The sequence below is a fragment of the Girardinichthys multiradiatus genome, chromosome Y (assembly GCF_021462225.1).
Source record: "Girardinichthys multiradiatus isolate DD_20200921_A chromosome Y, DD_fGirMul_XY1, whole genome shotgun sequence".
Lineage (NCBI taxonomy): Eukaryota > Metazoa > Chordata > Actinopteri > Cyprinodontiformes > Goodeidae > Girardinichthys > Girardinichthys multiradiatus.
Window position 1 is genome coordinate 31,057,674 of NC_061818.1, and position 25,214 is coordinate 31,082,887.

The 25,214-nt window shown below is 38.8% G+C and overlaps 1 protein-coding gene across 1 annotated transcript; it reads left to right on the top strand.

The window, feature by feature from the left end:
• Positions 1-447: 447 nt before the first annotated feature.
• Positions 448-24,795, top strand: LOC124864202 (contactin-associated protein 1-like). The gene is made up of 24 exons (XM_047358877.1): positions 448-741; positions 4,775-4,876; positions 6,923-7,116; positions 7,413-7,566; positions 7,750-7,953; positions 8,207-8,391; positions 8,479-8,628; positions 8,738-8,999; positions 9,123-9,272; positions 9,358-9,532; positions 10,835-10,941; positions 11,035-11,157; positions 11,349-11,552; positions 11,656-11,812; positions 11,893-12,020; positions 18,750-18,923; positions 19,001-19,219; positions 19,346-19,585; positions 19,663-19,902; positions 20,012-20,139; positions 20,512-20,605; positions 20,730-20,960; positions 21,052-21,096; positions 22,391-24,795. Exons 1-24 carry the CDS (start codon positions 681-683, stop codon positions 22,588-22,590), a joined length of 3,927 nt encoding a protein of 1,308 aa, XP_047214833.1. The 5' UTR covers positions 448-680; the 3' UTR covers positions 22,591-24,795.
• Positions 24,796-25,214: the final 419 nt, after the last annotated feature.

Below are 25,214 nucleotides of genomic sequence, written 5' to 3' on the forward strand. Positions count from 1 at the left end.
CTACCCCAGAGGATGGGGGTATTCTATTTTAGGGATAAGACCTGATCTGCAGTCCTGGAAAGAAAGACATCTTGATTGTCCTTCACTTTGGCCATGCATGCTTGTGCAACTTACTAAAACGAAACTGTAAAAGGAGGAAACGACCTGTGAAGAAAAATTAGAGGAATACATCTTTTCTGCATTAATGTTACTGTCTACATCTCTAATGATATGATTTAGGAAAACTAGTACAACATCCAAGTCCTTTGGAAAAATGCTAACAGCCTGCAGTGCACCTAAAAACTTTTGCACCTTCCTCCCCTACTGCCTCCTCTGCATCTGAGAATCCAGACTCAAAGGAACCCAACACCCACCTGGCCAACAAGCTTCCTAGCGCCTGTTGAGAACATTTATAGAAATGTCAGACGCAAAATCAACAACCTTATACGATATTCCTATAAAGAGAACAATATAAAGGAGATAAAAAAACAAAAAGCGCGCTCTTGGTGAAGCTCAGCATCAGCACCAGCATCCGAAGCGCGTCCCCGCCCCGGTAGAGGCTGCCCGAGATCCCGGGAAGAGGAGTTGGTACTGTGCGAGTTAAAGTTGGGCTAAAAAGGGGGAGGGTGAAAGGATGCTGCAGAGGAATCTACGATTTAATTGACATAGCCTATGTGGAGAGACGTCTTTCTAAGTGAAGGATGACTTGCAAAATATTGAGCATATGCCTCTTGTTTTTTGGTTTTCAACATTGCTCATCACGTAAGTCTTGTGAAACAGAAATTATTCCTGTGTTACCGCTTGCTAGGACATTACTGCATTATGTGTATTTCGAAGTGCATAACGATGTCTTGCCTAGAATCTGCTTGATGTTAGGCTGATGTCGCTGGAAAAGTTAATGATTGCCTCCAGAAGCAAAGCAGTTGGAAAAGAGGCTCCTAATGGAGGGCAAAGCCTGAAATGTTGGGATGTTTGAAGGGCAACACACATTGCGGTCAAACAAGACAATATGACTAAAAACCAATGATTTCGTTTTAGAGCTTCTTTTGAGAGCTGGGGTTTTAAAGGCGTCGGTTTGCGGATTTACACACAAAAAAGTGCGCTGGCAAACCGCGTTTGTCCTGCAGAGGCATGGTTGTCCCTCTTCAGCACAGGACTGTCTGCATTGCAGTGCTTTCTCCCAGGCAGCACGCAAGTTTTTTGCAGCGTGCCTCACATCTTTACTTTAATAAGGCGCGGCGCTACTCATAATAATAAAAAAATATATATATCTACAGATTTATTTTGAAATGTTTGGGATTATTGTTGCTGCAAATATGCTAGACACATTTAAATGATAATGGTTGGGAGACGGCGGGGCTTCATACCAGGACCAGCCCACTGCAGTACTTTTTTGGGCAGCCTGCATCCCCATCACCTGTTCATAAAACCCTGCGTCATAGGGTGGATTTGGCGAGGCAGAGATGGGGATTGTTTTAATGGGTGGGAGCAAGAAATTCTACATCAATCCATCGTAGCTTCAGTGAAATCTGATGAGCTGCCTTTTTGGTGCTATGACCTCAGAGGATATTTACTGACTCATCAGTTTAGGAAAGCAGGTGGTATGTCATGCAAGAGCTGCAAAATGTCAAATATTGAATGTGGGACATTGCCTAAAAATTATTTTTTTACTTTACACATTTTTTGTCTTACAGATTACTTTTTATTATTATTGTACAAAAATAGCTTTCCTTGTGAGATAAGAGCTACTTTGTTTTTTCAAATTAATTTTGGGAATTTAGAAAATAAAGTCTGCATGTAATCTAATGCAGGCTGCTGACTGCATGAGTCTTTATGACATAGTTTGTTTCCCTTCTGTTGCTACCCCAATAAAACAGGAATAACATGCATTAAGCTAGCTGAAGATGCTTGCTTAATTTGATTAATCATTAATACAACCCAGAAATTGGATACCTGTATGCCTGCCTTACAAAAGGCCTTCATCATGCATGGCATGATTTTATATCGGTTGTGTGGACATGCACTGTGGACTTGTGTCAGACTGAAATGTAGCATCAGAACCTAAAGCCTGTGATCCACTTTTTGGGGTGGGGCTGCAAACCATCCTGTAAAAAGCTTTGCAAACATTTGAGGTGTTTGTGTATTTTCGTAATGTTATCGGCACAGGCACGGAAGAATGATGCATGAAGAGTGACATGTTTTGCTACATATTCTAGTGTCAGTCTGTAAGACTTAGTCCAATTCTGAATATGACTGACACTTTTGCAGAGGTTGACGTTTATGTCGCAGGCAGTATTCTGACACATCCTGCTGTGAAGCCTACCTCTGTATAAATTATTTAGTCAAACCTTTTTAACAGAATGACTTTTATTAGCTCTATGTTTTTACACTTCTTGTTTCTGGTATATTGTTTGTATTGTACATATGTGTTGCGCTCATTGTTGCTCTTCAGTAGCCTGCTGCATAGTTCCAACTCTAACATTTGCTTTGCTTCATAATGAATGCAACACACAGAAATTATGTCTCAGCCCAGACAGAGCAGCCTATATCTTAGAAGCAGACTGATGATTCAGCAGTAACAGTGCTGTGGTCCCTAGGAGTTGCACTAATCCCCACAGAACCTTTATACATGCAGAATAGGGTTGTGTGGTGCAGAAAAGGGAGCAGGTTGCAGAATTATAAAAAAATAGAAGAAAATCTGGATACTGGGCACTCCACTCAGGCTTCAGATATGGTACACTTTAATTGCTACATCACAACAATGAAGACTGGGAGGAAAGAGGCAGCAAACCAGAGAATTTAAATACTACACAAGAAAATGATTGTGATGCAAGGTTATTTTTGGTGTTTGGATGGCGATAAAGACAGAGGAGTGAGCACAAGGAAAAAGGAAATGAGACACTGACTGGGTGGAAGTGCAGACTGCATGTCAAGCTTGCAGCAAGGAGGAGCTGAGTAACCTTACTTAACCTGCTGCAGTCTAAAATAGAGCTTTTTTTTATTTGTGAAGTGAAACTCCTTCACCTTTACAGCATCGCAAAGAATTAAGTCAAAACCATGAGCAAAAAAGCAAGTGTCTCTGCACCACAGAGCTTCTTAATATTTTGGTGTAGTAGGTTGCAGAAAAGAGATTGTGCAATGATAGAAAATGAATCCCTTATTGATCACTTGGGGCATAGGAAGGATTTCTGTGTGCTAAAGAAAGAGAAGGTCATTTGAGACAGAGGTAACTTTTTTCTTGTTCAGCATGTTTCTTACACCTGAATGTGCAGCATGTTCGTTTATGGAAGGTGACATAAGTTACGCATATGTGAATAACACAATATAAACCCCCAGTGCAGTATACTGAAGGGTGTGTTTGAAGGCATGGTGTGTAAGGCACATGGCCGCTCTAGTTTATTATAAAAATATTTTGCTTTCTCATATCAAGGACCTGCTCTCATTGCAATCCTCTGCTCCACTCCATCTCATTTTGTGATTTGACACTGCATTCTACCTCATCCTCGCACATTTGCAGACTCAATAGTTCTGCCAGTATTCTAAGTCTCTAGCCACTGCTGTGCTTGCTTTTTGTCTTTGTGATCTCTGTTAACATAATAACTGCACAAAAACATTAAACATCCTTATTTTCTAGTAAACAAACCAAAGTGGTAGGAAGAAATATAGTTTCCTTCCACTAAGTGAAACACTGTCCTTTTAGATATTTAGTCTATCTATATTAAATCTTCTGAAAGTATAAAAAGCAATATTCTGGCCCTTAAAACGGGATAGCTTTTCCTCTGCAGCTGAAGGTGAAGGCATCAGACATTTATTGTTTTCCTCGACAGAAGGAAGATTAGACAGAATTATAGTCCCTTTTATAAGCCTTGGGCTGGAGAGCAGATTGGTGGCGGTCCTATCAGTCTCACAACCACATGCAGAGAAACTTGCCATGCCAGAGCATTGTTCTCAGCTTTACCATGATTTTCTAACTCAGAAAAGGCTTCTATTCTTATCTTAGCATACAATGAACACAGAGAGATTCGTGTGACACTCCATTGTTTGTATTGTACATATGTGTTGCGCTCATTGTTGCTCTTCAGTAGCCTGCTGCATGGTTCCAACTCTAACATTTGCTTCGCTTCATAATGAATTCAATACACAGAAATTATGTCTCAGCCCAGACAGAGCAGCCTATACCTTAGAAGCACACTGATGATTCAGCAGCAACAGTGTTGTGGTCCCTAGGAGTTGCACTAATCCCCACAGAACCTTTATAGATGCAGAATAGGGTTGTGTGGTGCAGAAAAGGGAGCAGGGTGCAGAATCACGAATAAACAGAAGAAAATCTGGATACTGGGCACTCCACTCAGGCTTCAGATATGGTACACTTTAATTGCTACATACAATGAAGACAGAGAGATTTGTGTGACACTCCATTGTTGTTATACTCTCTTGACAGAATTAAACTGCACAGGATAAGATGCACATTTGTATGTTTGGGAAAAAACAGTCTGAAACTGTGTGACATGTTTAGTATTTTTTGTTGCTTCTAGTTTGCCCCAAACAGTGTAGAAATGAAGCTCTAACAGAGGCACACTTTCTTAGGAGATCTTAATTCAGTCTGTGAGAGTTATGAGCTCTGGTCCACCAGTCTGTGCTTTAATGTGAAAGATCTCTTACTATTTCCCATAGCCTGAACCAACCACTTATCAAAGTCAGAAAGCAGCAGTCTTTATCTGAACTTCCAGGCAGCATAATGACATGCCATCTATGGTACCTCCTGACTTTGGTGTGATCTATGTGGTCTCTGCAGGAGAATGTGTTGATCCACTTGTCTCTGGGCTTTACGCCTCCTCATTCCTGGCCTCTTCAAGATATAACTTTCTGTACTCTGCCAACTTTGCCAAACTTTATGGTAAGTCCTTGTTCATCACCTGAATATTATACATTCAGTACGCTTGCTGTTCATCTCAGTCCTCACAAGCATTTAGACTAGCTAAAAGCAGAACGCAAAAAGGGGACTTGTAACATCAGGGATGGCTTTGTTCCACTTATTTACAACTGATTTTATGCTAGTGTGTCTGGATTTACAGCACTAGTGCTCTAAGATTCTTACACCAAGACAGGATTTAACTATCATGTAATTTTCACCTATATTTACCAATTCATCTTAAAAGAGAGATAATCCTAAAACGGACAAAACTTTAGAAATGTATTGTCACATTTAGAACGAAGGGCTATTTTGATTTACCAGGGTTATTATTTTCTCTACATTTCAGCCAAAACAGTTCTACACCTATATACATATGAAATAATCCATATGTACGTACCTGGACGTTTTCATCCCTAGTAATCTAAAAGGCATCAAATGGTTGAGCAAATGGAAAGTTGTGGAGACCAAACATATAGGCATGACTCAAAATCGATGGCAATCATTGTTCATAAGCATGCATTTGCCCTCAAATTTAATTTGTCAAATTAAAATGAATTAAATCTTAGATGTTGTGTTAAAAATAATTGCATAAAAATAGACATAACTTCTCTATCAAAAAAACGTAAGATAACATTTAATCTGTTATGTACTATCAGCAGAGACTTTCAGATTGTGACAATAACACACAAAAGGACAACAAAAGATTAAGTCTGCTAGAAGAAATACAATAAAAATAAATATGCAATTTCAGTTCATTTTAATTTCAGTTCCTTATATGTCTAAAGCAGCACTTCAAAACAAGTGTCATTACAAAGCAGTTTACAAGACAACAAGGTCCAACTCTTGTCCAATTATATAGAATCCAATTTAGTACAAATTCAGTTCCAATCAATCCAGTTCAAGCCAATGTGATCCAATCATAGTCACCTCCATTCAGATCATATTATCTAAAGCCCAATATCATTATAAATAACAAACTCAGTGGATCATATGATGCCAGCTGGGGAAAGAGTGATGTATTTGGGGAAGCCTAGCTCTTTGCATCAATTCACTGACTTTGTTGCAATAACTCATACTAAGCATGAGATGACAGTGGAGAAGAAGGCTGGGAGAACATTAGAGAGAAAAAAACAGAAGAGAACTTGTTTAGGTATATTTCATAGGAAAGAAAAAGAAGAAAAATGTCAATTTATGCAGTCCAGGTAAGGAGTATTTTCTATGAAAAGGGTATTACCCATAACTGATGGCAGCAAAAGCTCTTCCGCTGTCAAGGAAAGAAAGACAGAAGCACTGAGCCAGAAGTACTTTCTGCAGGAAAGTGAAACAGTGAGAGTAAATAATAATTAGTTGTAGCAGTACCTCTGTGATGGGCTCATTTCAGGAAAGATAAATGGTTAAACCCAGAAGCAAGAGAGGAGAGAGTATTTGTAGGTCATGACGGCAAAGCCCTTTCAATGTTCAGTCCAGGAAAAAGACACAGTCAAACTTCTAAGTGCTAAGCCAGTTGTACATTCTTGGGAAAAACAAATCCAATGTTAAATGTACAGATATTTAATTATGTATAACTATACAGACACTGAACATTACATTTAAATCCTGTGACTGAGGAAAACTATGGATTGTGCTTTCATCAGTGTTTGCACATAATTAAGGGACAATATGGTGATGAAAAATTGTTTTTGTTTACTGTCTTTTTCTTTTTTTAATGTGATCTGTTAAGAGCATTGCTGGCGAATCAGAAAGCTGCTGACAGGACATACCTGAGATAATGCTTCTTCATGCGCATAGACACCAATTACTAGAAAGATAATCTTCTTTTAGGAGCAACTTAATGTGATTAGCAAAAAAACAGATCTCTGTGTTGTAAAACTTAAAAAAAGATACATGTCTGTCCAAAGAAATTACAACAAAAGGTTTCCACCGGACATGCTTATTAAAGTAGGGTTTATAGCTAAAATGTAAACTATTTCACATTCCAGCCACTCTTGTCCTGATATCTTAAACTGTCACTTTTTGTCTGCCCTACAGGCAGCAGTGGCTGGTCCCCGTCCCCCAGAGACAGACAGCCATGGCTGCAGGTTGATCTGGGCAGGAAGTACCGACTGCTGGCAATTGCAACCCAGGGGACCTTTAATTCTTATGACTGGGTCTCCAAATACACACTTCTCTATGGAGACAGACCAGACTCCTGGACACCGTACATCATGATAGGTGGAAACTCTGTAGGTGTCATCGGCCACTATGGCAGGGTTGGGATGAGGGACATGAGCTGAGCTGAGGATTAAACATTCATAATAACATAAACATAATCTTTATAGCCGATTTGGGATATTTTAGGGATGCTTTGTTATATTTATTGCCATTTGGGCTGAAACAAACTCAGCACCACATATTATCTATCTCTATGGTAATAAGTCTAATTCTCTCAACAGTTCATCTCCAGTCTCCAAATAAGGCATTAACACCATAGCACAGACTCAATAACTCTCAATGCTTTTCGTATCTCATCTGTTTGCAGACCCTGCCTGGTAACTGGAATTATTATCAGGTGAAGAGGAATGTCTTCCATTATGCCTTTACTGCTAAACACATTCGTCTGCTGCCTCTGGAGTGGAACACAGAGAATGGAGGAAAGATTGGTGTGAGACTGGAGCTCTTTGGCTGTGCTTATGGTAAAACCTTAGTGATAAATGGGAAAGATTTACCACCAAGATTCACCACCTATTGCAAAAGCAATTTGTTAATTAAATTACTTTTTTTATCTTTAAACCAGTAAAGATAAAAGAGAAATAAATAGCACAATGAAACTGGCCCTAATTCCTATGATGTAGTTGGAAACATTGCCTTGCTTTCAGATTCCTATGTGCTGCAATATAATGGAGATGATGCAGTGGTCTACTCGTATCCAGAAAAAAGGTCACATACTCTGCATGACCACATTGCCATAAACTTTAAGACTCTAGAGCAGGATGGTCTGCTGTTACACAGCGAGGGGATTCAAGGAGACCTCCTCACCCTGGAGCTGAAGAAAGGCCGTCTTTATCTGCACATCAGCCTTGGTGAGATATGAGAGTGAATTTGTAAATTAGACTTTGTGAATAAATGCTTTTCATAGGGAGCAAACAAAATTTGCTCACTGGGAAAAAAAACATTAAGCTTCAAGATAGAATAGTGGAAATGAAATGAAACTGCACGTGTGACATCAATAGCCCCTACAGCAAGTGAAAAATGAAGCATTTTCTTTTAGTTTTACCTTCTTTAGCGCCGGTTTGTGTTTTAAAAGCCCTCTTCAATTTTCCCTTTGTTTCTCAGGAAGTAGCGTTATACACAAAGTCGATGGCCGTATCACTCTGACTGCAGGAAGCCTTCTTGATAATCTTCACTGGCACTATGTCACTATCAAGCGCTATGGTCGACAGGTGAACTTTACAGTGGACAGTCAGACAGTGACAGGTGTCTGCAAGGGAGAGTTTACTCATCTGGATCTGGATAATCAGGTAATGCAGAATATAAAATCACGACATGCATATCTGTGAATGTACGATAAGGTTTCAAGCTGAAAACTCTAAGTAAATGTCGTTTAGATGTACGTTGGAGGAGTAATAGAGCCAAACTTGCCTCACCTTCCTACCACACCAAATTTCCGTGGGTGTCTGGAAAATGTCTTTATTAACGGCATCAACATCATTGACAAGGCCAAGAGAGAAGACCCTGATATTCGTATTCCTCGAAAGGTAAAGCTTTGTAATAATAGTAAAGAAATGTTTTGCAAAGCATCTGTTAAAAGGTGCAGCAAGCCTTTTTTATCCCAACTAATGTGGTCTAATTTTTCTGTTGTTACAGAAAAAGATGCATTTTGCCTGCCGTGACCTTCTGCTGAGACCAATGACGTTTGCGGGACCCAACAACTTCTTGCAAGTGCCAGGGTTCATCAGAAGGCCAAAACTGTTTGTCAAGTTTAAATTTCGCTCCTGGGACTACACTGGGCTGCTGATGTTCACACGCTTTGCTGATGACCTGGGTGCCCTTGAGCTAGGTCTGAGTGAGGGTCAGATAAATGTCACCATTTTCCAGACCGGAAAGAAGAAAATTCAGTTTGGTGCAGGTGAGCCTTAGGCATTTCCTACAAGATTTAAACTTATTGTTTCAGCTTCACAACATCTATGTTTTGAATAGGCACTGCAGTTCTTGAAAACCCTGTGTTTAAAGGCTTTGTCTTGTTCCTCAGGATACAGGCTCAACGACGGTTACTGGCACAGTGTGGATTTGGCAGCAAGAGAAAACCTACTGACTCTCACCATTGATGAAGAAGAGGGCTCACCACTGAAGATCACTAACCCCTTCAGCATCCGGACAGGGGATCGCTACTTTTTTGGTGGTGAGTTGATGACCTTAACACCTGCAAACCCCTCTACCATTATGATTATTTGATTTTATAATCACATTTCTTTTCATGTGTTCAGGTTGTCCAAAAACCAATAACACATTGTTCAAGTGTGAGACCAAACTGAATCGCTTCCACGGCTGCATGCAACATATATTTATAGACAACGAACAGCTTGATATTGACATTACTCTGCAGCGACAATGGGCTCGATATGAGGAGCTGTTGATAGGGACGTGTGGGATCACTGACAGGTATGAAGTTACTCACAAAGCACTTCAATATCGTCGTGAGAGTTGATGACATTTACCTTTAGATTTAATATCTTGTAGTAAGATTAAATTATCGCTTGTAAACCAATATAACCTGTATGAGAGATTAATTATTTTCTATCCAATGAGTGATTAGAAAATAATTCAGTATATTTCTCAGGATTAAGATTAATTTAGGATCAACACTAAAATGAACACATGATTGATTTCATTATTAGTCCCACTACTTACTAATGATATAATGAAGCCAAAGGGACACACACACATTCTAACCCAAATTCTATTATACAAAGTGGCATTAAGGGAATTGAACATCTAAAGTATTAGTACAGTGTTTTTGTGGACTAACTTTGAGTCTAAACTCCAGTCTAAACTACGAGGGGAAAGAAAATGGAATAGCAGCTGGACTCATTTGTTTCAGCACCAGAAATGCCACTGTTGTCTAATTGACAGAACTGATCGGTTTTCTGCTAACAGTTGTGTCTCTCAGTTTCTGATGGGGAAATTTTTGCACAGACTGCTGTTGTTTCAGCTGAATGTCCCTGGAAAACTAACAGCTTTTGGTTATGGCCTAGGTCCTTGGTGGTCCCTTGCTTTGTATTCAGAACTGAGTAAATACAATGAAAATATAATAAGAAAGTTTTTTGGTGACCCTGGACACTAGTCCAAATGGATGGAGGAAAATTTGGAATTTTGCACAGCTTAAAGTAACAACAATAACATTTGTGCATGGCCCAGAATATGACCAAAAATCTCATGAAGTGATGAACCTTGGCTGTGACCTGGTTGGGTAAGGCTCCTTGATGGGTTCTAATTCTCTATTACTAAGTGCTCAGCAGTGTGTGCTTCCTGGGAGAGAATTTGCCAAGAGGGACTGATCAACCAATCAGAAATTGACTTTGAAGAACAGGAGAGCTACTGTATTTCAAGAAAGAAAAACGTATTATATTTTTTGTTCTAAATCATATTCTTTAAGCTCAAAGAGACTGTTCCAAGTACCAAAAAATGTCAATAAGTTGTTACTTTTCACATTAAAAAACCCATTACAAGGGCTATTTTCACCTTGATGTTTTTTTAAAACATGTAACCATCCCATTCAGTAAAAAGACAGTCTTACATTCAATCTTAACATCATTTACCAATATTTAAATTTACAACTAATGATAGAGTTGTATTTAATTCTATAATTAGCAAAAATATTGTTAACATAAGAGATATTGTGGAAAGACTTTCCAAAAAAGACAATATAGAGTAAGCATCTGGTTTTTTTTTTTAAATCTACAGATGTACTTCAAACCCATGTGAACATGAGGGCAGATGCATCCAGTCCTGGGATGACTTCATCTGCATATGTGAAAATACAGGCTACAAAGGAGAAGTGTGTCACATGTGTAAGTTGTGTTCAATAATCTTTCCTCATTAATTTGCACCTGGCTTACACAGAATTCTTACTTTAAATTAACAATTTGATCATCCAACAACAGCGGTTTACAAAGAGTCATGTGAGGCCTACAGACTCAGTGGTAAGTACTGGTCTGGAAATTACACCATCGATCCTGATCTCAGTGGGCCGCTAAAACCTTTTGAGGTGTACTGCAAAATGAAGTGTGAGTAATTACTGTTGTTACTAAATCACAGCTTTATCAGCATTGTGTGCAGCCTTTGTGAAAACAAATGGTTGTGTTATCCGTTATAAGATAGGAGGAGGAAAACTTTATGGGGAATTAAAAAGAGATAGATGCAGCAGTATCTCTCCCACTCTAATAATTTTTGCCTTTATATAAAAAAATATTTGCAGCGTACAAAGCTTGGACGGTGATTATGCATGATCAGGTGGAAGGTACCAGAGTGACTGGAAGCTCGATAGACGAGCCATATATCGCAAATGTGAACTACTGGAATGCTTCATGGGATGAAGTCAGTGCTCTTGCCAACACCTCGTTGTACTGTGAACAGTGGATTGACTATTCATGCTATAAGTCACGTCTTCTCAACACCCCCAGTGAGTGGTATTAGTCTTTTTTTTTAACTTATGTTCAACTCAATATTAAAGAGTTCTGTGACACAGAGGCATATATATATATATATTTTTAATTTAAAAATAGATGGAAGGCCTTTTGGTTACTGGATTGGTCGCAATAATGAAAGTCACTATTATTGGGGTGGGACATTCAGAGAAGTCCAAAAATGTGGCTGCACCATCAACCAAACCTGTGTTGACCCCAAGTTTCAGTGCAACTGTGATGCGGACTATAGGCAATGGTAAAAGACACCAACAAAAGGAAAAATGTTTAACTTGTGTTTCTCACATTGACCTATTGGTATTCTCTGTGGCATTCCAGGTACTCGGATAAAGGTTATTTAGACTTCAGAGACCACCTGCCTGTGAGGAGGGTGGTAATCGGGGACACCAACAGAACCGGTTCAGAAGCACAGATTACAGTTGGGCCACTCCGTTGCCATGGTGACAGTGAGTTCAATTATAACTTGATTACACTAAAACCTTGACAATATTAATATTTTAGTAAACCTTTTTACGTTTACATTTACTTTTTTGATTTTGCATTCAGTAAAAAGGGTCTTAGTATAAAAAGGACCATTGATCATAAAATAGTTAAAGGAACACTTTTACATTTGTTTTGAAATGCCATATTTTACAAGGCAATTTGTATAAACCAAACATGGAATAGCACATTGCAAACCAGCTTGGTCTTCATCAGGGTCATTGTCTGTAGTGCCATTCACTGAACCAAAAATTCATTCACTAGACATCACATGCCATCACATTGTAAAATAAAAATAAGAAAAAAGAATACATAGATTAATAAATTAACAAAATAGACAGAAATGGAATTTTACAATGTATGATGCTTATATTTTTATTCATGTTTTTCTGTAAAGCAATTTTAATAACTTTGCATTTGAATGGTGCTACACATTGGATTACTTATAATTACAATTGAATATTAAAATTTCCATAAACATTGTTTTTTGTTCCATAAAAATGGAGCAAAGTCGGTTTTGTCATTAAATCTGGAATGTACAGGTCCTTCTCAAAAAATTAGCATATTGTGATAAAGTTAATTATTTTCTATAATGTCATGATGAAAATTTAATATTCATATATTTTAGATTCATTGCACACTAACTGAAATATTTCAGGTCTTTTATTGTCTTAATACGGATGATTTTGGCATACAGCTCATGAAAACCCAAAATTCCTATCTCACAAAATTAGCATATTTCATCCGACCAATAAAAGAAAAGTGTTTTTAATACAAAAAACGTCAACCTTCAAATAATCATGTACAGTTATGCACTCAATACTTGGTCGGGAATCCTTTTGCAGAAATGACTGCTTCAATGCGGCGTGGCATGGAGGCAATCAGCCTGTGGCACTGCTGAGGTTTTATGGAGGCCCAGGATGCTTCGATAGCGGCCTTTAGCTCATCCAGAGTGTTGGGTCTTGAGTCTCTCAACGTTCTCTTCACAATATCCCACAGATTCTCTATGGGGTTCAGGTCAGGAGAGTTGGCAGGCCAATTGAGCACAGTGATACCATGGTCAGTAAACCATTTACCAGTGGTTTTGGCACTGTGAGCAGGTGCCACGTCGTGCTGAAAAATGAAATCTTCATCTCCATAAAGCTTTTCAGCAGATGGAAGCATGAAGTGCTCCAAAATCTCCTGATAGCTAGCTGCATTGACCTTGCCCTTGATAAAACACAGTGGACCAACACCAGCAGCTGACACGGCACCCCAGACCATCACTGACTGTGGGTACTTGACACTGGACCTCTGGCATTTTGGCATTTCCTTCTCCCCAGTCTTCCTCCAGACTCTGGCACCTTGATTTCCGAATGACATGCAGAATTTGCTTTCATCCGAAAAAAGTACTTTGGACCACTGAGCAACAGTCCAGTGCTGCTTCTCTGTAGCCCGGGTCTGGGGAATGCGGCACCTGTAGCCCATTTCCTGCACACGCTTGTGCACGGTGGCTCTGGATGTTTCTACTCCAGACTCAGTCCACTGCTTCCGCAGGTCCCACAAGGTCTGGAATCGGCCCTTCTCCAAAATCTTCCTCAGGGTCCGGTCACCTCTTCTCGTTGTGCAGCGTTTTCTGCCACACCTTTTCCTTCCCACAGACTTCCCACTGAGGTGCCTTGATACAGCACTCTGGGAACAGCCTATTCGTTCAGAAATTTCTTTCTGTGTCTTACCCTCTTGCTTGAGGGTGTCAATAGTGGCCTTCTGGACAGCAGTCAGGTCGGCAGTCTTACCCATGATTGGGGTTTTGAGTGATGAACCAGGCTGGGAGTTTTAAAGTCCTCAGGAATCTTTTGCAGGTGTTTAGAGTTAACTCGTTGACTCAGATGATTAGGTTCATAGCTAATTTAGAGACCCTTTTAATGATATGCTAATTTTGTGAGATAGGAATTTTGGGTTTTCATGAGCTGTATGCCAACATCATCCGTATTAAGACAATAAAAGACCTGAAATATTTCAGTTAGTGTGCAATGAATCTAAAATATATGAATGTTAAATTTTCATCATTACATTATGTAAAATAATGAACTTTATCACAATATGCTAATTTTTTGAGAAGGACCTGTACTGTTGCTCCAAAAATCTCAGAGGCATCAATCCAAAGCAGTGTTTAAGAAGATTACCTTACGGTGTCAGGATGTAGTGTAGGAGGTTAAACATAGCAGCACTAAACAATAATACAAGGACACAAACCTAAGGAACATCTAACAGACACAGCAGAACACAAACTAAAATGGATCTTAATAGAACACAAGAATCATTCAATTCAATTCAAAAATACTTTATTAATTCCAAAGGGAAATTAAATGTGGTTGTAGCTCATGTTTTGCAAGTTTCCTCAAAGAGCCGTTGTAGATGCTGAGGGCTGTGGGCAGGAAGGATCTCCTGTAGCGCTCCGTCTTACAGCAGATCTGAAGAAGCCTCTGACTGAAGACACTCTTAAGAAACATAAGAAACCAAACCCAAGGAAATAACTAAAGCATCACCTGGAAAACAATGATTAGAAGCAGGATCCAAAAACCTCTTCTGTTTGTTGTTTTGTACCGTCCACCAGGCCCTTACTCTCAATTTTTAGATCAGTTTTCAGATCTTTTATCTGATTTAGTGTTAAATACAGATAAAGTTATTATAGTGGGGGATTTTAACATTCATGTAGACGCTGAAAGTGATAGCCTAAATATAGCGTTTAATGCTATCTTAGACTCAATTGGCTTTGATCAAAACATTAACAAACCTACCCACCTTTGTCTTCATTCTCTGGACCTTCTGCTGACATATGGCATTGAGTGTAAAGACATTACAATATTCTCTCATAACCCTGTCCTGTCTGACCATTTCTTAATAACCTTTGAGTTTAATTTAACCGAGTACTCCACACCTGAAAGAAAATTTAATTATAGTAGATCATTATCAGGCGATGCTGTAACAACCTTTAAAGAATCTGTTCCACTTTTAATTTCCTCATTATCACTGAAAAGCACAGTGGAGGGCCACTTCACAAATTGATTTTCTTGTTCATAGTGTTTCTTCATCATTGCGTGATGCATTAGACAATGCAGCCCCCTTGAAAAAGAAGGTAATCATTAATAGGAGGCTAGCTCCTTGGTTTAATTCAGAGCTGCGTACTTTAAAGCACAATGTTAGAAAATTGGAGAGAAAATGGCGCTCTACACACCTAGAGGATTCCTACTTAATCTGGAAAAATAGCCTACTGTTGTATAAAAAGACAATTCGCCAAGCTAGAACGGCTTATTTCTCATCATTAATTGAAGAGAACAAGAATAATCCTAGGTGTCTCTTTAGTACAGTTGCTAAACTTACACAGAGTCATAGCTCTGTTGAGCCATCCATTCCCTTAGCTCTTAGCAGCCATGACTTTATGGGATTCTTCTTAAATATAATTGATTCTATTAAAAAGAAAATTTTGACATACTCCCGAAGATGATTGCTTCATCCTCAGCAAGTGAGACAACATTGAAAATAACTGCAGAGCCTGATTTGTGTTTGGACTGTTTTGATCCTGTGAAGCTTCCTGAGTTATCAGAAATATTAGCTTCATCTAAACCTTCAACTTGTATGTTAGACCCAATCCCAACCAAATTATTTAAGGAAGTGTTCCCTCTGATTATCAGCCCCATTTTAGATATGATTAATTTATCTTTCGTAAATGGATATGTACCACAGGCTTTTAAGTTAGCTGTAATTAAACCTTTACTTAAGAAACCTTCGCTTGATCGAGATGACTTGAAAAATTACAGACCTATATCCAATCTTCCATTCTTATCTAAAATTCTTGAGAAAATTGTTGCTAATCAAATGTGTGAGCATTTATACAGCAATGACCTGTTTGAAGAGTTTCAGTCAGGTTTCAGAGCTCATCATAGCACTGAAACAGCTCTGCTGAAAGTCACTAATGATATTCTTATGGCCTCAGATAATGGAATTGTGTCTGTTCTGGTTCTGTTAGATCTCAGTGCTGCATTTGATACAGTCAATCACAAAATTCTCTTAGAAAGGCTGGAATATGCTGTAGGGATCAGGGGAACAGTGCTAGGCTGGTTTAAATCTTATCTGTCTGACAGATTCCAGTTTGTTCATGTAAATGATAAATCATCTTTAAACTCCAGGGTTAATTGTGGAGTACCACAGGGCTCAGTACCTGGGCCAATTCTCTTTACTATATATATGCTTCCAATAGGTCAAATTATTAGGCAGCATGGGATAAATTTTCACTGTTACGCTGATGATACTCAGCTTTACTTATCCATAAATCCTGATGAGCCCAACCAGTTAGATAGACTACAAGCATGTCTTGAAGATATAAAAACTTGGATGATGTTAAATTTTTTGCTTCTAATTTCAGACAAGACAGAAGTTGTCATTTTTGGATTGGAGTCTTTAAAAAAGAAACTGCTTAGTCAATCACTTAACCTGGATGGCATTAAAGTGACCTCTGATAATAAAGTAAAAAACCTTAGTGTTATTTTTGACCAGGACATGTCATTTAAATCCCATATTAAACAGGTTTCTAAGATTTCCTTCTTTCATCTCCGGAACATTGCCAAAATTAGAAATATCCTATCTAGGAGTGACGCTGAAAAACTAGTCCATGCATTTGTTGCTTCAAGGCTGGACTATTGTAATTCGTTACTATCAGGATGTCCACAAAATGCAGTTAAAAGCCTTCAGCTGATTCAAAATGCTGCAGCAAGAGTTCTGATGAAAATTAAAAAGAGAGATCATATTTCTCCTATTTTAGCTTCCCTTCATTGGCTCCCTGTTAAGTCCAGAATAGAATTTAAAATTCTCCTCCTCACATATAAAGCCCTTAATGATCTAGCTCCATCATACATCAGAGATCTGATTGTTCCATATGTTCCTAACAGGGCACTTCGTTCTCAGACTGCAGGTTTACTGGTGGTTCCTAGAGTCTCTAGAAGTAGAATGGGAGGCAGATCCTTTAGTTATCAGGCTCCTCTCCTGTGGAACCAGCTCCCAGCTTTAGTCCGTGAGGCAGACACCCTGTCTACTTTTAATGCTAGGCTTAAAACTTTCCTTTTTGATAAAGCTTATAGTTAGAGTGGCTTAGTTTATCCTGAGCTATCTTCCTTATTTTGTTACCTCTGTCTTCTTCCCTCCCTGTTGGTTGGAGTAAGGGGGAGTCAGGTTTAGCCTAAACCGGCTCAGTTATGGTTGAGGTGCAAACACACCCTCCATTTCTGCTACCTGTATGACCCCTTCTCTTTTCCAATGGTTATAATCAGTCTGACAGAGGGAGGTATCCCAATCATTGTGGTTTTTAGTATAACAATGACCATCAGTGGGACCCTTTGTGAGGTGCCTTGAGACGACATTGTTGTAAATAAGCGCCGTTTAACTAAATAATCTGAACTGAAACTATCTGTGTAGTTATGCTGCTATAGGCTTAGGCTGCTGGAGGACATAACGACCACTTTCACCCTCTTCGCTACATTCTCACACTACTCTCCAATTTTGCATTGTTTGCTGTTATTTCAGCTTTTAACTTTGTTCTCTCTTTTCTCTTCCTAGAAGCTACACCTGGCCTGGCTCTGTGTCTGCCTGTGACACCTTTCTGGAGAGGGGAATCGTCCGAGCTTCTGCTGGCAACAACTTAATGCTCACCCTCTACCGATGATCCACATAGCCCTGTCTTTTAGTGTTTAACCCTTTCTCTCTCCTAGACATGGCGGTTGACTGAGCTTTTACTGTAACAAACTCTATGTGCTCTCTTTCAGACTCTAACCTTGAAAACTGGCTCAGAGTTTATCTGTTCTTTCTTTCTAGGTGAAACGACTAAAGGAGCTACATCCATTAACATTTACTTTTCCTTCCCATAGAAAGTACTCCTGGATCAGTGCTTCTTTGTTCTTTTTGTGTCTCTGCTCTGTTCTCTCAAACCCCCAGTCGGTCGTGGCAGATGGCCGCTCACACTGAGCCTGGTTCTGCTGGAGGTGTCTTCCTGTTAAAAGGGAGTTTTTCCTCTCCGCTGTCGCTACATGCATGCTCAGTATGAGGGATTGCTGCAAAGTCAACGCCAGTGACTGTCCACTGTCTCTACCTGCTCATCCGGGAGGAGTGAATGCTACAAGTTACTGACTGGATGCAATCTGCTGGGTTTCCTTAGATAGAAAAACTTTTCATCCAGTTTGAATAAAAAGCTAACTCCGACTGCACTGTTCAATTGTTAGGATTAATTGGAATGTATGTACCTGACTGTTGTGAAGTGCCTTGAGACAACATGTGTTGTGAATTGGCGCTATATAAATAAAACTGAATTGAAAAATACTACCTGGAGAACACAACCGGTGAAAAATCTAAAAGAAAAACTCAAACATCTTCATATCATGACAAATGGCCCCACTGCAATGTGTTTTCCATTGGTGTAAACTGAACTGAAACAATAATATTTAGTGTGACAGACAGTTTTATCAGTTGTTCTACATCTGGAAAGGTATTCCCAGATTTGTTGCTATTGATCTTGGATCTTGTAACACAAAGGTCCATAATTATATAAAGAAATGATAAACGGTGCCCAAACAAGCTAAGACTGTTATTGAAGGAGCTCTGTTGTCAGGGCTTCAGTGCTGTGTTGGAACTTCCAACTGTTAAATTATTTTTATTATATTTCATAGGAAATATTTGGAACACCATAGCCTTCACCAAGCCCACCTATATCACCTTCCCCACTTTTAATCCTGGATCAACTGCTGACATTTCCTTCCACTTTAAAACCTACCGTGCACCGGGGGTCTTCTTGGAGAACTCTGATGACCAGCTTAGAAACTTTATAAGAATTGAACTGAACAGTAAGTTGACTTCTCCTGTCAGCTTAATATTTTCTGAGCCTGTTTTAAAATTTTTATCCCTCTCTTTTTTCTTATAGCCACCCACAATCTTGTGTTTCTGTTTATGGTTGGAGATGGCATCCTTAATGTGACCCTTCGCTCCCCTGTGCCACTCAACGACAATGAGTGGCATTTTGTTCAGGCTGAGATTAATGTGAAACTGGCTCAGATCAAGGTCGACTATCAGCCTTGGGCTGTCAGAAGGTTTCCAGGTCAGACCTTTGTCACCATGAAATTCACACATCCCCTCCTTGTAGGTAGGTTACTCAAACAGAACTTGTTCAAATCCAGATTTAAAAGTGGATCAATTTGTATTTTTTTTCTGAAATAGCTCTAATACTATTAATAGCTCTAAACATTAGCATATTTAATATTCCCACTAGGTGCAGCAAACCGCACCCTAAGACCTTTCTTGGGGTGCCTTCGAGGGTTACGTATGAATGGTGTCCCTATTGATTTGGAAGGAAAGGTAAATGAAGATCAAGGTATAAGGAGGAACTGCACTGGACAGTGTCTTAATGCCACCATACCATGTCGAAACAGCGGGCAGTGCATTGAGGGATATGCTGCCTACACTTGTGATTGTAATAACACTGCCTTCGATGGTTTCTATTGCCACAAAGGTAATTCCAGGTTTAATATGTTTTTTTTATGTTGTGAATGTAGCAAGTATCTATTTCCTCATTTATCTTTTCCTAAGACATTGGAGCTCACTTTGAGATTGGGTCGTGGCTGAGATACAACATACGAAAGAAGCCCATTTCAGATGAGGCAGCGTGGGCAAACTGGATCGACCCGCACTACGACAACTTCAGTCTCGGTTACAATGACACATCTGATGACATAGAGTTTAGTTTCAGCACTGTTCACAAGCCAGCTGTGTTACTGTACATCAGTTCCTTCGTTCAAGACTACATTGCCGTCATCCTCAAGACTGATGGTAGGTGAACCAAAGCAAAAATTCATACTTAGAATGATAAAGCTGTACTTTTATTATATCTTTGAGGTTATTCCACAAAACCTTCTTATTATCGCTGCTTTTCTCACAGGTAGTGTAGATCTGAGGTACAAGCTGGGACTCATAACACACAAGTACCAGCTGACTCACCGAAACCTGGCAGATGGATACCCTCATTATGTGAACATAACCAGACACAACAGAACCATCAAAACACAGGTTCTTAATCTAAGTTACACTGTATAAACAATGCAACATACTTTTTACTGCTTTCATTTTTATAACTTTCATATCTTAAAGACTCTATGCTTTAGGGATGTGGCTTTGGTGTCCTTAATCCACTTTGTAATCCCACTTTGGTCCCCAAATGTAGCAACAATCACTGTGGCCAATGACTTCAGGTTTAGTTTCATCAGACCACATGTAATGTCTCCAGAAATTAAGGTCTATGTCCCAGACTGCATTTGCAAATTGCAGTTCTTGTATGTGCTATATAATAGTTTTGAAAACGGATTAATATGGGAATACTCCTTATGTGCATTAATGATTGTACTTCTTGCGAGTATAAAGTTTTTAATAAAACACTCGTAGGTGGATTACATGGAACCCATTGTGGAGAAGATAACCCTTGTGGAGGATGCTAGGTTTGACTCTCCAAAATCCATGTTCCTGGGCCGGGTTATGGGTAAAAACCTTGCTTATTGTTTATACATAAGAATATACGGTGTTTATTTTAATACTTGCTACCAGTTATTTATTGATGATCTTAAAATAAACATATGGTTCTTTGTATGTGTCTTGTCTTGTAGAGGTTGGTGACATAGACTTAGAGATCCAAAGGCACAATGCTCCAGGCTTCATTGGATGCATTTCTGGAGTGAGGTACAACATCTACGCCCCACTGAAGGCTTTCTTCCGTCCAAATGAAACAGATCCACCTGTAACAACCCAAGGCTATGTATCTGAATCCAACTGTGGGGCCTTTCCTCCAGTTCTGAGTTATGTGCCTTGGGAGGTGGATCCCTGGTTCACAGGCATAGGTGAGTTTTGAAACCTTCATCATGCATTGTTTCTGTAAATTGAAGGAACTTGTTTTTTAGGTCAATGACTTACTGCTTCTTTCTGTTACAGAATATTTTTATATCCACGATGATCTTGGCCTGTTCTGGATAGCCGGTAAGTATAGAAATATTTCAGATCAGACATTGTCCTAAATAGAGAATATTTTATCTTGTCACTGAACGCTTCCTTAAAGAACAAGACCAATACCATGACAACCGCCGGATGTGTTTGTACTCTTTAATCTTTCATAGCGGCAGGGTTGTCAGATTGGGAGCAAGCTTTTGAGGACCAGTTGGGCATCTGACTGCAAACTGAATTTAAATATTGCACAACAAAAACAAACAAAAAAACCAACAATTTCTAACATTCAAAAGCTATTCAATCTGAATTTTATCCATTATTTTAAAATGATACATTTAAAGATAAATGTATAGGCAAGAACTACATATAGGTGTCATTTTTACTGTTCTAAAATAACTGAAATAAGAAATTGCCTAATTTTCAATATTGAGGATCAGTTATTTTTTCTGTTCATATGAGTGTGTGTATTCAGTTGAGCAAGTGGTGGAAAAAATCTTTTCTCATGTGTCTGACTTGTAATCCACATAATCTACAAGATAAGTTAAATATTGAAAACAAGTAATCTGCAATTTCAATAAATAACAGACAATGGGCAAAAATTAAAGCCTATCTCCCTTGGATTAGGCAGTACTAAAGTCTCTGGATTAAACTGCAGCAAAAATACCTCCTCTGCTCCACCCCTGTCTGAGACATTCAGCGGATCAGTCTATATTTATTCCGCCAAGGGCGCAGCTTGCTGTTCATCACTGGACGCCTCAGCTTAATAGATCACATAGCCTCTGGGATATTATGCAAATGCTGGACATCAGCATGTCATTAAAGATTGTTGCACCATTCAGGCATCCCAACAATAGGACATATCTGTCTTTGTCTGATATACTGCTGAAGATAACAGCTGAATGGGAAATCACGCTTGTCTTATTTCAAATATTGGAGATAAAATAAAATTTGCTCTGTGACGTTTCACCTGTGTTACCTGTAAAAAGCTATTGTGACATGACAAGCCTTAAGTAATATCATATTATGTTAATTTTGCTGAGGATAAAAACCTAAAGCCTTTTAGAAAGCACGGTAGATATTTTACTATTCTATTACTAAACAAGATAACCTGAATGGCAAATTATAGTTTGGTCTGTTTGTACTAGAACAAGTCTGGTATAAAGTCTAGGAATATGCCAGCATTACATTTACTCTTCCCATTTTAAGTAATGTCAGAGTATGATTTAGCACTGAAGATTTAGTCAAACAGTGACTGCACCTCATTTGTATTTTAAGAACCATGCTTCCTCCCTGCCTCCCTATCCTGACTGCTATTTTTATTCTTCAGTTATTGTCATCCTGGCCTTGCTGCTGCTCTTTGGAGGCCTGTACGCCATCTACGTCTATGCCTACCAGCAAAAAGGGAGTTACCACACTAATGAACCCAAAAACCTGGAGTCTCCAAGCAGTTCTAGGCCACTAACCGAGACCCTAAGGAGAGAAAAAAAGCACCTACCAGAAATCGAAGAGGAATTCAGAAGTGGCTAATGTCACAGGACTTTTGGGACAATGGGTGGGGGTTGGTATGGGTTTGGATACAGGGAACTAGCACTTACAAAAACCACAGATACCTGTAGTAAGTTTTCTAATTGCTTGTTTTCTTTTTTATGTTTAGTTTCGTGTTTTGTTTGACGGAGGAGTGTCATAAAACACGCCTGGTGCTCTGTTTTACACAGTCCTTGTTTTAGTAAGTTCTATGCTGAAATTAAGCCCCCTGTTGCATGAGTAGCCAACAAGTCTCACACTGTATTGCAGGGTGAAATTCTGAAGTGCCTCATCTGAGCAAGCTTAATATGAACCCATACTAGCTTCACCAGAGAGGGTCTGGATAAAACACTGTGGGCAAAAAAAGAACATTTAAGGGACATATTCCAGCTTTTATTGATTGATTTCCTTTCTGAGCCATTTATGAGACAGATTAAATTCATCAATAGCTTTCTATATAGAATGATTGCCATATAAATTATCCCTTTTATGGACAATCACAGATGAGCCAGTTCTGAAACTCCAGCTAGTAATCAATCTTGGCTTTTGACAGTGCACATATATGAGTGCTGGAGAGCTGCAATCTTTGAAATCCAAGTGAGAAAACTGGTGATATGGACTTGATCCATACAAAGAGTGTAAACGATATATCTGCTCGTTGTTGTATTACAGCCTATAACAGTTCATTGCCTATACAGAACGGCACTTGTAAGTGGTTCAGATTTGCCACAGCATTGCTAGATTGCTGCTTTGTCAAGTAGCCTGCTCGGACTTACAACACATGGTTATGTGTAGTGAGAATTTGAAGATAATGTACCTCAGACCATGGGAGCTTGTGGATTGTTAGTGTAACGCAGCAGTCAAACTGAAAGAGAAGATTTTTGGGGATGGAGTGACCTAAAGTTTCCATTCCTTCTGTCTTACTTCTGGTTACTTTTATTATGGTCAAGCTGTCAGCGGCTTGGTGCTACAGAGTGTTTGACAGACATCTCTACTGACAGAACTATAAATACTAAAAATAATATAATTTTAAAAAAAAATCAGTCCTTTCACAAACCTTCAATGTTTAATAATAGACTAATTTCAGGGAACAGCTGCTCTTTATGGCCATATAAGAAGCATCCACCATAGAAAACACACACAGAATGACATTTTTACAGAGGACCACAACAGCACAGTATAGTACTATTTTTTTACATCTGACACTGCAAGGAAATGTTTGCTTCACACTGTAGCTGAACACAGAGTCATTGCTGCTACTGCTTGATTAGCTGCTTTCATTAAAAGAAAAAAAATCCTAACTTTAGTCCAAATAGATGTTTATGAGAAGAATTTTAGTTGACATGTGGTGCAAACCAAAGCATAGAGCTATCATCAGTAACTACAGCTCTCCTTCACATTAAAGCACTATTGTGTATGTGAATTAAACAGTTAAAAACTTATTCATACTAGTTATGCATACATAGAGCATGAGCGCACTTTGCAGTAACATGCAATAATATAAGCTTATTCACTAACACTGTTTTTTTGGATTTGCAAATGTTAAATAGCAAGTAGGATGTCATGTAAAAGTGTATATGTGAACCTTTAAAACACTACTGAATGACATTTTTATTTCTAGAGTTTATACACTTTAAGATTTGGAGTGCTCTGAATGTAAATCCTTTGACTCTGCAATGTATGAGCAGATACTACAGTAAAGACCTACACTGATGTTTTTATTGTAGACTGCTTAGTACTGAAAGTATCACATAGATCGCTCAGGTTAAAGGAAAGCACAGCACTATCTGTGGAGCTAATACACCTCCAAAACACAACATTGACGGGTTTCTTCCATTACATAAAGGCGGAGCTGTGCAAAATTATACAGGAAAAGAATGTAGAGTAAATGTAAAAAAAACAAAACTGCTATTACTGTACAGTTCAGACACGACTTGCCAATACTGTATGAAGCTGTGCAGATCTGAAAGCTTGCATTTGTAAGCTATATTTTTGAAAACGTAATGCGATGACTGAAAGTGAAGGTTGAGCAATTGGTATGAAACTGGTGGTTTGTGCTTGATTCAAAGAATGATTTGTATTTTTGTTACATGGACAATCACCACTGAAAGTTTAAATGTGTGATAAACTTAGGTCACATGTGCTTTGCTGCCTATTACGGAAAATAAGTAAAAAAATGTCTTACATAAATGTTAACACCTGACTGAATTCATCGTTAAATGGACATCCACCTGAGCAGTGTCACATTATTTTCACCTCACAACATTAATCATATGTGGTCCCTGGAGAGTGTGTGTGTGACTGAACCTGATGATGTTTGTGTTTTTGCAGTTTGGCCATCAAGCCAGAACAAATCTGCAATATGCCAACAATCCAACCCATAAATGTATTGCAGCAACATTTAGTATTGCAGGGTTTGGTCTACAGATATCAGGAGGGTTACAGTAAAATTGGTCAGTAAAGGGAGCTATGTCAACACTGACAGGGTATTTGCTAAATGCTTGAAAAATGCGACTAACTGATCACTATTTAATGCATCCCGTAGTCAAACTTTAAATCTAACATTTAAAAAACCTTATTTAATGAGGTCTAAAGTAGAAGAATCATAATTGAGGCGTATTTCGGCT

Bases quoted from the DNA above. Each gene is read 5' to 3' on its own strand.
- LOC124864202 (XM_047358877.1), top strand. From the start codon at position 681: ATGACTTGCAAAATATTGAGCATATGCCTCTTGTTTTTTGGTTTTCAA. The intron at 10,942-11,034 runs GTAAGTTGTGTT...ATCCAACAACAG, and splicing joins AGGAGAAGTGTGTCACATGT to CGGTTTACAAAGAGTCATGT. The intron at 18,924-19,000 runs GTAAGTTGACTT...TTTTTCTTATAG, and splicing joins TATAAGAATTGAACTGAACA to CCACCCACAATCTTGTGTTT.